Genomic DNA, 13,794 nt, shown 5'->3' with positions numbered 1-13,794 from the left:
TAAGACAAAAAACAAAATAAATTTATATCCTTTAATTACCACGAGTTCCTTAATCCTTTAGCATTTAAAACAACCCTATCCAGCCCAAATATTCTACACGTTTTACGTTCAAAAGGGCCAAAGTGTTCAAATTCATCTCATTAAATTGTTTATGATTAATAATAATAATGAATTACGGAGATGTACTTGCATAGCAAGTAACCTGATCTGAGATCGTGTGCTGGAACAAAAAGAATTGCAGCGTGGAAGGTATTTATAAACCATTTAAGAAACACAGAGCAGCATGGAAGCATGATGCACATTCGCACGATTTCCACTTGCTGAATTTCTCTCCCAAGGTATTTGTTGTCCCAAGGCTTTAGGAGACGACACCCAAATTGCAATAGAATAGGATCAAAACAGAAACCATGTGGTTGTGAAGTCCACTTTGTAACCAATCATGCCTGAGATTTTTGATCAAGAACTTTACCTGCAAATACAGAACCTCCAATCTGAGAGAAAGCTAGTTCAAGTCTACCACGTTGTCGACTTGCACCTTCTGGGAAAATGAAGTCTGATCCACTGTCCTGCAAAATGAGACAAACAGAAAAGGTTTAAGACAATGGCAGTGGTAGAAATGTAGGATATTTATGAAATTTGAGGAGATAATAAAAATATAAGGGTTAACATTCTTTTACAGCTTCCAGCAAGTAAATTGTCTTTAGCATTTAACCATTTTGCTACCAATCTGCCTGAAACTGCCTCTGACTCTGTAGTACAAATGTCTTGTCTTCATGTTTTGAATTCAAATCTTCTACCAAACCTTAGTCACAATCTATGTTCCTACCACAAGCTGAATGATAACTAAGTTATTTTACTAAATTCTGTTATATTTAAAATTAATTGAAAGAAACAGAGAGCATCTCAAGAGAAATATGGTCACAAAAGGGTTAAAATATAAAATAGAGAAACAATTCTTAACCCCTTCATTAACAACCTGGCTGAAACTACCTCTGGCTCTGTAGTACAAATGTTTTGTTTTCATAAGTTTTGAATGAAAATCTTCCACCAAACCTTAGTCACAATTTATGTTCCTAACACTAGCTTAATGTTAACAAGGTTATTTTACTAAATTCTTTGTTATATTTAAAATTAATTGAAAAAAAAACACAGAACGTCTCAATAGAAATATGGTAACAAAAGGGTTAAACCAGCCATATCTGGCTAAAATATTCTACATGTTTTAATCTTGAGCTGGCCAGATCCAGCCCCTCAAACCTACCCAACAATTTCATTCTAAATACAAATCACATCAGCAAAATCTTAAGACTGCAAGATAATGCAAGTTTAATTGATTGTGATTATATTTGATTTTACTTGACTCAATAGGTCTCCTCAAGCACAGTAATGTTTGTTCATAGTCATCGTGTTTCTTTTAAGGTCTCTTAGAATCTAATCTCCTGAATGCAACCAGCTTAACACTGTCCAAACAATTTTATAAATCTGATGATGTTATTTAGTATTGTATGTTACCAGAGTCATTTCATTGTTTTGTGGGGTCTCTCTCCCTGTTTTATCAAACCACAATGTGCTTGCGAACATGTTGGGCTGTTCTTTACTTGCAAGTTATGTCATTTGCTAACTTTCATCTTTCTGCCCCACCAGAAATTGTCGAAATGACTCATTGATTTTATCTTTCACTTGTTTGTCATTAGACTGTGGCCGTGCTGGAGTACTGCCTTGAAGAATTTTTAGTCGAATGAATTGATCTCAGTACTTCTTTTTTAAAGCTTGGTAGTTATTCTATCAGTCTCGTTTGCCAGACAGCTAAGTTATGGGCAATCACAAAGACATATATATATATGATTGGCCTCTTTCAGTTTCTATCTACGAAATCCACTCACAAGGCTTTAGCTGACTTGAGGTTACAGTAGATGACACTTACTCAAGGTGTTTTACAGGGGGACTGAACCCAGGAACATGAGATTAGTAAGCAGACTTCATACCACATAGCCACTCCTGCACCTGTAAGCTCATCTTTTAAGGTTTAGGGAGATTTTCATCCATCCATCATTTTAAATCCGAGTTTTGTCCCCGTTAACGGGGGGTGGCCGGATCTATCTCAAAACCATAGCAACCACCCTCACACCCGGTTTTGGGCATCCTCCCTTCTCAAGCCAACCCTCCCAATCTCCTCCTCCACATTTTCCTATGTCTACCTTGCATTCGCTGTCCATTTACCTCAAACTCAAGCACCCTCCTCAACACATGCCCATACCACTGCACTCCATTCACCTGTGCCAGCCGTTCCACTGATTTTGCTTTTAAAAATGGAACTTGCCCTTCATAAGGTTTGCTTTATCAAAATAATTCACCATTTTATTTATTTATCTGGTTGTGTTGTTGGAAGTGGACTGAAGTGCTCTTTACTAATTCTTCACTTTGATATCAAGAACTTCATATATTAGTTCCTCAACCACCAGAGTTTTAATGTTCACTTATTTCTGCTCGCATGAGTCAGATGAAATTCATCAAGACAAATTTTCTAGAACCAGTTGCCCTTCCTGTTGCTTTTTATGACAGTGACCTCATTTACAATTATAATTCAATGTTAAAATAAGGTGAAACAAACACACATACATATGGTCAGGCCCAGCTATAGTAGAAAACACTTGCCTGAAGTGCCACACATTGGAACTGAACCCAAAACTTCTTGACCCTGCCTGTGTCTATCAACATGTTAATGTCCACTTTTTCATGCATGGGTCTGATGGAGTTCAATGATTTTTGTTGAATATTGTTTTTTAACATTCATTCTTCGTCCTACTACAATAATTTCTGTGTTTAGTTGTTCTGACATAGTTTGAAGTTTGGTTGGATCTCTTAAAACGAGAACCCAGGATATATTACAAAATTTGCATCTGACTTTTTCATTCTATTTTGCCTGCAAGTGAAGTTTTTTAAAATCACTGCTAAGTATGTTGTGAACAGCTTTTAGGTAGTCTTGAGGAAACAGAATCTCACTATCTTTTACTCATTCTTAGCAGAAATTTGTGTATAATGATAAAAGCTGTAGCATGCTGGCAGATGTATCGTAAAACCTTGCTTTCTTATAATTGTCATCATTGCTTGGACTGACAAAATCAAATTCTTTTTGGTGGTCCTTGAAGATTATGAAGATTGGGATATAATGTCAATGGCAGAAAACTGCCAAGAAGTCTTATTTGTATTACATAAATCAAATTTTTGATTATTTTCAAAATCAATTTAAAGTAATAGACAATATTCTTTATGATTATAAAAAGGGAAGGCATATTCTAATTACTTGGTTAATGATCATCCACTACCTATTCATGGTACTTTCATTTCTCTTATCAAGTTCAAGTGCAATTGTGTCTGGCTATCGATTCCAATACCCAAATACTTTCTCGGGTCATTCGAGGCCAGTTTTAAGTAAAACGAGAAAAAACACTCTGCATTAGAAGTTACCATAAATGATGTATGGTTAGTGTGTGAAATAATTTCTTCCCGACAATAATAGTAAAAAAATACTGATTGGCATGAAGCAATTAAATAATAAAACATGAGAAAATAAGAAAACAAGAATTAGATATCGAATGTAATGATTTCTAATACAAGGCTGTATATTTTTGGATTAGTTGTTGGTTTAAATGTCAGTATTTGACTGGTACTAACGAAGTAAATCCTGGCAGGATTTAAAAAACGGAACGAAAACGGATGTAACTAAACATCATAAAGTATTGGAACCGGACACTGGAAGAACAACTAAGAAATAAATAGTTGATTAAAACGTCATCAGTAGTACCCGATTTGTACGTATCGATCTCGGGAAAAGGAAAGTCAACTATCACAACACCTGAACTACTGTGAAAAAATAAAACAAATAACAAAACTTACTGCTCCAATATACGCTGGATCGAAATTTAGGTACGGTGACATTACACTACCCATGCCCCCGGCCGAAACTGGAAAGGAAATGGAAGTTATAAGTGGGATTATACACACTTGACTGAAATATAATTAAAACAAAACTGAATACATAGAATTAGCAAGGGTTTCTAATTTGATGATGTAACATACTAGCTGAATACATAAACGAATGCAATGGTTCAACAAGCTCAACATCCATATCAAGCGTATGGAATTCTTTAGACAGTTTGATATCAGCAAATCATACAAATGAAGTTATTTATTCAAAATCTTGACTAAAAGGTAGACTCTGAGAGCATAGTAATGACTTCTGTCATCTTTGATTTAATAATAGAAGCACTTTAGTTATTAATACTAACTCGCGCACACTCATATTGCGCACGAACAAGCGGATGTTTCTCTGATATTGCAGACAAAAGTTAATAACCAGAAGACATTCGACAATTAAAAACAATATCAAGGAACATGTGTGTGTGTTTGTATGAGAGTGTATATATATATATACACCACACCACAATGTACAAAGCGACTAATGTACAGACAACACATAATAAATTACCAATAGAAAGGCGATTTTTATAATTATCTTGAATTAGAACTGCGAAATTTGTAAATTAGGTGCCTCTAACACATTATTTGTTATATTTAAATTCAAAGGTAAAACAGAAAATCGCTGGTATAATCGATATGAGAATTGTTCTAGTAATTAAAGGTCAAGTTGTCAAGTACGCGACAATAACTAATTGGTTTAACAAAGAATATTATATAAATCATAAATACCTCCAGCTGACATAGTTGGATCAGAACTGGAATATGGATTGAAGAATGTTCTTCTCGACGAAGGATCTCCACCGCTGTCCATTTCCCTAGATAATTCTGTTAAACGACCTTAAACCCTTATTGCTAATATACAATCTCCTCACAGAGTCACCATGCGGGGTCAAAAGGATAGTGCGCATGCGTTAATTATATAACATTAGAGTTATCCCCCCTTATCACTGGAACTGCCTCGCAGGAAGCACGTGTCGTTGTCTGTTTTGCTGGGTCCTGGACCGGTTTCCACTATCCTGCTCTGTAAAATTATTGCTTAAAAGGTAAATTTAATTGCAGTTTTGAAATATATCCGGAAAGCTAAAAAGAAAAAAAAAAGCGTTACGAAACGACATATATGTTTTGATTTTTAACCGACACGTTTGATAAACAAAATTCAAATTAAACTTATTTTTGTATGATTCCGCTACCTTAAAAACGAGAAGCAAATGTTTAGTGGTTCACATGGATATTTCTTAACTTTATAAAGTCTCTTGTTGATTAAAAAAGTCTTTGTTAGCGTTTTCCCAACATGGATTTAAACGATCCGAAAGAATCTACTTTTAAAGATGTTATATTAACAGAAGTTAGAGATACTGACGCAGAATCAACGTTGGATGTACCAAGTAACACCAGAGAAAATGATAGCTTGAAAGATGATACAACGGCAAATAACTGTAATGATAATCCCAGAAATGACGGTGTTAACAAAGTCTCTGTCACACCTGTATCTAACAAAGATGTTGATGACAAAAAGATGATTGATACAGTTGTTAACGAAGAATCCGTTGCGGCAAGCGTTGATGACGAAGAAAATATTATCGTACATATTAATGAAGAGAATACTCTAAATGTTGGTAAGGAAGAAGGAATTATCAGTAATGCTGCCAACAACCCGGTTTCCATGGGTGTAGAGAAGAAATGTGAGCCGTCAAAGCAGAATGCAGTTAACGTGGACCTTCATTTAAATGCAAATCACACAATTTATCGCTCTGGTAATGTTGATGACAAAGTTACTTCGGACAATGAGAGCGACCCCTCTTCATCTCTTAGTTCTTCATCGTCAAACGACGATGATGAACCAACGAAACCAAATGTAACAGAAAAATGTCCAGAGTAAGTAGATTAATTAATTTAATTTTCAAATTTGTATCTAAAATATTCCAGTTTTTTTAAAATCTTCCATTTGCCGCGTTTTTCTCCTTAAATTAGAGACATACAATTAATATGTACTTTACTGTTAATCTATAAACTTTATAGTTTATTACCAGTATTACCAAATCACCGTCTGGGTACTACTAAAGCAGCGCGGACCCGAACGCGCAGTCGCGCGTCCGTGCTAGCTAGTCTTGAGTGGTCGATCCTAACCCTAACCCTATCCCTAACCCTAACTCTAACCCTAACCCTAACTCTAACCCTATCCCTAACCCGCGTGTGCAAATGAATACGTGTTTAGGGTTAGGGTTAGGATCGACCACTCACGACTAACTAGCGCGACTGCGCGTTCGGGTGCGCGCTGCTTTAGTAGTACCGCCGTCTGTAGCTATTACAAAATAGAAAAGAAAACTTGATGGTCTGGTATATATTCAATAAGATCTTATAGGTACTATTCTTATACGATTTGATGTCTTCCTTCTTTATTTCCAAGATCACATTCCGTAGGTATCCATTTGCATAACGAGGTACCCAGGTCTTCAGTGAGCTTCATATCCGTACTAAAAGCAGGAAAAAAGTCATGTGCGTTGAAGAAGGCCATATTTTTTTCAGAAAACTATTTGTGTAAACTTTATCTGTCTACTGGTTTAACACCATCGTCTGCTTTTGGGGCACCTTTAGTGGAGTCCATTCTGTTGCAAGTGTTTGAGTGAGATCTGTAGTTTGAATATATCTTCCTTCCTCTGTTCTTCCCTTCCTCATAAAATCACTGTCATTATTATTCTTGGTAAAGAATGATGAATTAAAAACTCTACAAAAGTATGGTGTAAGCCTTTCGGATCAACGTTTTCAATATAACCGGACACACACACAAATACATGTATATGTATATACGAATGTTTGTTTTTTATTAAAAAAGCAAAAAGTATATAAGATTATATTGCCAAGAAAAATAAAACCCTGCAGGACCACTTCTCTTTCATTAAAATGATCTTTGGATTTTGTTTTTCTTTGTGAAATATTGGGTTAAATTGCATTTGTGAAAAAACTCTCCTGTGAAAGGGCCACTGAGCTACAAAAGGTTGTACTGTGGTTGTTGGGAAGTGCACTTCATTATTACTTGTTTTTTTTATTTGCCTGGGCACAACAGCTGTGTCCATCCTATGATTGCTACTGACCTCTTTGGTTCCAATGAGGTAAGTTGGCAGAGTCATTAGAGTAGCAGACAGAATATTTTGCAACATTTCTGATTCTCTGCACTTCAAGCTCAAATCCTACTGAGGCCAACTCTGCTTTTTATCTTTTTGGAGTCAATAAAAAAGTATGAATAGGGGCAGTGGATTGGTGGAACTAAGAACGTCAGGATGGATGCTTTACACTGTTCATTAAACTCTACAAACTGAGTTCGAATCCTACCATGGGCTTCTTGGATGGTTCACTTAATCCACCACATGCCACATTAGGTGATTTTGTTGAAGGGGTCGTCTCTGTTGTAAGCATTTGGGTACAGTCTCCAGTTTGAGGTCTTCAACTCTTCCTTCTTTCTGGACAAAATGCTTAACAGCGTTTATTCTAAATTTACATTCTGAGTTCAAATTCCAACAAAGTCAACTCTACTTCTCATCCTTTCGGGGTTGATAAAATAAATACTAGTTGACTATCCCCCTTCCTCACCCAAATTTCAGGCTTTGTGCCTTTGATAGAAAAGATTTTTATGTATAAAGAAAATCTGTTGTTTAACCCTTTCGTTGTTGTATTTCTGTTGAGATGCTCTGTGGTTCCTTCAATTAATTTTAAATACAACAAAGAATTAAGTAAAATAATTTAGTTATCATTAAGCTAGTGTTAAGAACATAAATTGGGACTAAAGTTTGGTGGTAGATTTTAATTCAGAACTTATGAAAACAAGGCATTTGTACTCAGAGCCGGTTTCAGCCGGGTTGGTATCAAAAGGGTTAAACTTTGCTCAGCTGTTTTATTAAGTTTATGTAAGAAATTCTATTTCCTGAAATTCTAATTCAATTCAAATTTTCACCATGATTTAAAAATTTTGTTCTTTGACATTTTAGTGAGAAGAAAATTATTGAAAAGCCTAAAGTGAAAGGAGAATTAGGTATTGAGGTAAGACTGATCTAGAAATATTTATTTTAAAATTTCTATTACTTTTTACTTGTTTTAGACTGCAGCCATGCTGGGGCACCACCTTGAACGGTTTAGTTGAACAAATCAAGCCCAGGACGTTTATGTTAGGAAAGGCATCCAGATGTAGAAATCTTGCCAGATCAGATTGGAGCCTGGTACAGCCTTCTGGCTTGCCAGTCCTCAGTCAAACTGTCCAATCCATGCCAGCATGGAAAGCGTACGCTAAACAATGTTGATGATGATGGTGTTTGTTCTACCAGTCTTTTTTGCTGAATCACTAAATTATGGAGATGTGCAAAAACCAACTTTAGTTGTGTAGCGGTGGGTGCACAAACTTACAGACAGACACCATCTGTGAAATCGTAGTTGTGGCCGTTGCTGGTGTTATGTAAATGGCACGTGAAAAGCACCCATTACACTCTTGGAGTGGTTGGCATTAGGAAGGATATCCAGCTGTTGAAACCATACCAAATCAGACTGGAACCTGGTGCAGTGCTCCAGCTTGCCAATCAAGCCGTCTAACCCATGTCAGCATGGAAAGTGGACGTTAAATGATGATGATGATGATAGGTGCAGGAGTGGCTGTGTAGTAAGTTTGCTTTTCAGCCACATAGTTCTGGGTTCCGTCCCACTGCATGACACCTTGAGCAAGTCTCTTCTACTATAGCCTCAAGCTGACTAAAGCTTTGCGACTGGATTTAGTAGACAGAAACTGAAAGAAGCCCATTGTATATATGTTACATGATTGCCACTGTTATACAGGTGTCCTCTTTCATTCCCAATATTCTGCACAAACATTGTCTGGTTATGGAGTTTATATCACTTTGCTTGGAAACAGGTGGGGGTCCGCAGTAAGAAGGACATGGAAATTCTGCGTCTGTAAACTCTGTCCAACCCGTGCAAGCATGAAAAAGTGAACAGTAAAATGTTGATATATGAGAACTTCCACACAGTTTCTGTCTACTGAATTCTCTCACAAGGCATTGGTTAGTCTGGGGCTATAGTAGAAGATACTTGCCCAAGGTGCATGTGGTTGCAAAATGAGCTTCTTAACTCTGCAGCCATGTCTGTAACTATAGGATGGAATTTTGTGGACTTGGTTATAGATGCCTTGGTCAATCACTGGTTGATAAAGGATGTCCATGCATCACAGGGTGGAATAAATACCACAAGGATTTTTACTTTAAACACATTAAAAAAAGTGCCGTGTAAAAAGCATGACTTACCTTGCTTGTGCCACATAAAATGTATTCTGCTGAATGGTTGGTGTTAGGAAGGGCATCCAGCTATAAAAATCCTGCCAAAGCAGTCACCGAAGTCTGATGCAGGCTTTGGCTTGGCCAGCTCTTGTGGTACCATCCCACCCATACTAGCATGGAACACGGATGTTAAATGATGATGATGATGTTGACATTGGTTTTCTCCTCCACAAAAGACATCAGCAAAATATAATCCGGTGTAGATATACACCATACCTATATATCTGTATTTTTACTTGTTAAGAGGCTTTTGCACAGTTTCCTTTCTTAAGTTTCACTCCTAAGCTATTAATCAAAGTGGGGCTATGGTTGTCACTTGCCCATCATTCTACACATTGATTTGGTATCGAAATTAGTAAAAGCCTTAATTAGTTACTTGGCTTTTTACTTCCACCATTTGACACTTGGTGCTTGTAGCAGACCGTTCCTTTGCAAGAGTGTGTGGAACAGATCTCCAGTCTGGTTGCCTTTGCTTTCCTCACAGTCTTGGAGATCTTGTAGACTATTGCAGTCGCACTTCTTCCTTCTGTGACTAAAGTATTTACCATTTTGCGTTCAGATTTTTCTGTCAAATGTATTAATTAATTTTATTCGCATTATTTTGAATTCATCCTGCATCATCTCATAACTTCAGGATTTCAACAACGTAATTGTTTATATTTAGAAGGACATTGTAGGGTAGGTATGAAAGGCTAGATCTGGTCAGTTTGAACATAAAACCAATAGAATTCCTGGGCCAGATATGGATGGCTTAAATGCTAAAGAATCTCTCCCCAACATTTACACTGCTAATATATCCAACTGAAGAAACAAACTAACAGCAAAGTAGACCTTGGCGAAATTTGAACTCGGAACGTGAGGACGGGCAAATTGCTGCTAAGCATTTAGCTCAGTCTGGTAGCAATTCTGCTGCCTTACAGCTGTGTTATATTGAACGTTGGTATGTGCTGGCATCATGTAAAAAGCTCCCAGGACACTCTGTAAAGTGGTTGGCATTTGGAAGGGTGTCCAGCTGTAAAAACCTTGCCAAAGCAGGTGACTGGAACCTGATGCAGCTCTCTGGCTTACAAGCTCCTGTCAAACCGTCCCACCTATGCCAGCATGGAAAACAGATGTTAAATAATGATGATAGCTATGAGTAGGGTTCATATTTTTAGCACATAGGATCTGTATCACTTACCTACTTTTTACTTTAAAGGATCTTCCTCCTATTGAAGAACTGAAGATAACTGCAGATGACAAGGTGCAGCTTGTATGTGTTGGGTTGATTTCCACTATCATAGACACACTTGGTAAGTATTATTGTTTAATTAGAGCCTTTGCTTGACGGAAATGTGATAAATGAGATACGGGATAACAGGGGAATGGGTAAAATCTAGAATTATTTGAAATTTGTTTGTGGTTCATTGATTTCTGTAATATTTATTATAATAAAGGTTAGTCCAACCCATGCTAGCATGGTAAGCGGACGTTAAATGATGATGATGATGTTGAGCGTGACTCAGCTTAGAAAGTTGTTGGTGATGAAAAGCATTGGAAGAAAATGTGGACAAGAGAGACCCTTTCGTTACTGTATTTATTTTGAGATGCTCTGTGTTTCTTTCAATTAATTTTAAATATAAAGAATTTAGCAAAAATAACTTGGTTATCATTCAGCTAGTGATAGGAACATAAATTGTGACTAAGGTTTGGTGGAAGATTTTAATTCAGAACTTACGTAAAAGATATTTGTACTCAGAGCCGGTTTCAACCAGGATGGTAACGAAAGGGTTCATGTACACATATGAAGTAAACAGATATTATATACTTTATAAAAGTTATTAATGTTTACCATATTTTCTGGCATATAAGTGGAATTCTTCAGACCAAAATTTACAGCCAAAACAGGTAGGATGACTTTGGAAGACCAAAATTCCCGCGTGAAATGCAGCAGGATTTAGAAAGATATAGTAATGATGTTTGAATGTTTACTTTACAATGATTTGTATGTTAGAAAATATGATGGCTGTGGTTTAGCACTTATCGAGCGGAACTATAATCAAAAGCGTTCAAGCCATGACCATCCTGACTTTTGTCACTATATTATCCAGTCTGTTCTTTCTTAAGATGCTAGGGTGTGGTTTGAAGGAGATTTACCACCTATTTCATGCAGGTTGATTGGTCTCATTAGGGGATCCTTCTTATCTCTTGTCATAGTCCAAAGTTGAGTCTGATCAAAGATGCTTAAAACGAATAATTTCATTCTGAATCAAGGGTTTATTTAAACCATTACCTACCAGTGATCTCATATGAGATCACTTAAAAATTTTGTAATTATCTGTCAATATTTACACATATCTAACCTTTTTGCTATATCTACTAGGTATATTTCTCTGATATTCAAATGAGGTTTGCTAATTTTTCACCCAATATCTTGCTTATTTCTATTTAAAATGTTATTTTGATCATTCCAGTGTGTTTCTAAGGCTGTTTTATGCTAGAAATTAAAGTTTCATAAAAAAATTTCAGTTAATAGAATTATGGGAGGTAATGGGTTAAAGTGTGCTCAACTTAGCCAATGAATTCTAATAATATTCTTTGACACCAATATGGATAAAGTAAATTTGAAAAAATATAAAAAGAATTAGTGTTTTTATTTGAAGTTCTTTTTTAAAAAAAGAAGAAATCTATATTTTTGAAGAGATTGGCCCTGTCTTTCTTTCTCGTGGAAAAGTGGAAAGTTGAGCCGTTTTATGAAGGGTTATTACAATAGCCATGTTTGGGGTTAAAAACTTGAAAGCTACAGAATAGGGGGTAAGAAAGAAAGAACTGAATAAAACTTGCAATAAAGCTTTAATCAAAACTTCTTTTGAAGACACCCATCCATCCGTCCTTTCAAACACTCACCCACATGTGGGGGTAACATACACAGTTGCATAGACCTATATACACATATGCACACATATCTTTTGTTCCTTTCAGTCATTGGACTGAGTCCATGCTGGAGCACTGCTTTGAAGGGTTTTTGTTGAAGACATTGATCCCAATACTTAAGTTTTTCTTCAAGTCTGCTGCTTATATTATTGGTTCCGTTTGCCAAGACACGTTGGTAAAATATAGAGAATGCTACCATTTTTCTGTATGTCTTTCAGTGTTTCATTTCTACTTGAATTATTTTCCAGTTGTAGTTCAATCTCTTGAATCTGAATCTTCTCCACTCAACGATGACAGCATCTTGTTTCTAAAGGACCGAACCTCCTTGGGACAGGTAGGAACATTCTAGAAATGACTCTTTTTACAAATTTCTGGATGTTGTTTAGGTTTTTTTTTTTTATATCTTTTATCTTTTCTACTTGTTTCAGTCATTGGACTGCAGCCATGCTGGAGCTCTCTTTAAAGTGGTTGGTGTTAGGCAAGGCATCCAGCTGTAGAAACCAAGCCAAAACAGACTATGGAACCTGGTGCAACCCCTGGCATTACCAGTTCCTGTCAAACCATCCAACCCATGCCAGCATGGAAAACAGACATTAAACGATGATCATGTTGGGTTTTGACACAGTTTCCATCTATTTCTGCCTATCAGATCTACTCACAAAGCATTTGTCAGCCCAGGGCTGTATTAGAAAACATATACCCAAAGTAGCATACGGTGGGACTGAACCCCAAACCGTGTGGTTGCAATGTGAGCTGCTCAGCCGCTCGGCCATACCTGTTGGCATTGATAATTTCAAAATTGATGTTTTTAGGATTTTTGGATTGGTCTTTATTTCTGGTATCAATGCCTGTTGATTCTTCCACTATAACCTTGGGCTGACCAAAGCTTTGTGAATGGATTTGGTTGATGGAAACTGAAAGAAGCCTGTCATACATATATATATGTATATGTATGTATGTGTTTGTGTTTCTGAGTTTCTTCCCCCAACATTGCTTGACAACTGATGCTTGTGTGTTTACGTCCCCATAACTTAGCAGTTCGACAAAAGAGACTGATAGAATAAGTACCAGGCTTACAAAGAGTAAGTCCTAGGGTTGGTTTTCTTGATTAGGGGCAGTGCTCCAGAATGGCCGCAGTCAAATGACTGAAACAAATAAAGGAATACAGGTGTAGGCTTGGCTGTGTGGTAAGAAGTTTGCTTCCCAACCACATGATTCCAGGTTCAGTCCCACTGCATGGCACATTGGGCAAGTTCTGCTATAGCCTCAGGCTGATCAAAGCCATGTGAGTTGATTTGGTTGATGGAAACTGAAAGAAGCCTGTCATGTATGTCGTCGTCGTCGTCGTTTAACGTCCGCTTTCCATGCTAGCATAGGTTGGACGATTTGACTGAGGACTGGTGAAACCAGATGGCTACACCAGGCTCCAATCTGATTTGGCAGAGTTTCTACAGCTGGATGCCCTTCCTAACGCCAACCACTCAGAGAGTGTAGTGGGTGCTTTTAAGTGTCACCCGCATGAAGGGAATAGATATTACGTCTTGGCATTGATACTGCCTCTGTCACTAACATATATATATTTTTT

At 36.9% G+C, this 13,794-nt stretch overlaps 2 protein-coding genes across 2 annotated transcripts in view; one reads left to right on the top strand and one right to left on the bottom strand.

Moving 5' to 3' along the window:
* Positions 1-4,888, bottom strand: part of LOC106868705 (mitochondrial import inner membrane translocase subunit Tim23) — an 8,607-nt gene extending 3,719 nt beyond the window's left edge. The window contains exons 1-3 of the mRNA XM_014914092.2: positions 4,711-4,888; positions 3,898-3,965; positions 444-566 (exon numbers count right to left, since the gene is read on the bottom strand). Of these exons, the coding sequence (XP_014769578.2) occupies positions 444-566; positions 3,898-3,965; positions 4,711-4,792 (273 nt within the window). The 5' untranslated portion in view covers positions 4,793-4,888. The remainder of the gene's footprint in view (positions 1-443; positions 567-3,897; positions 3,966-4,710) is intronic.
* Positions 4,889-4,952: 64 nt separating this feature from the next.
* The window catches only part of LOC106868703 (uncharacterized), a 20,190-nt gene continuing 11,348 nt past the window's right edge, over positions 4,953-13,794 (top strand). Inside the window, exons 1-4 of the mRNA XM_014914090.2 lie at positions 4,953-5,856; positions 7,965-8,016; positions 10,495-10,588; positions 12,458-12,543. Coding sequence (XP_014769576.1) covers positions 5,273-5,856; positions 7,965-8,016; positions 10,495-10,588; positions 12,458-12,543 — 816 coding nt within the window. The 5' untranslated portion in view covers positions 4,953-5,272. The remainder of the gene's footprint in view (positions 5,857-7,964; positions 8,017-10,494; positions 10,589-12,457; positions 12,544-13,794) is intronic.

The sequence above is a fragment of the Octopus bimaculoides genome, chromosome 5 (genome assembly GCF_001194135.2).
Source record: "Octopus bimaculoides isolate UCB-OBI-ISO-001 chromosome 5, ASM119413v2, whole genome shotgun sequence".
Taxonomy (NCBI): domain Eukaryota; kingdom Metazoa; phylum Mollusca; class Cephalopoda; order Octopoda; family Octopodidae; genus Octopus; species Octopus bimaculoides.
Note: the sequence above shows the minus strand (reverse complement) of the source record. Positions and strands in the feature narration are given on the sequence as shown.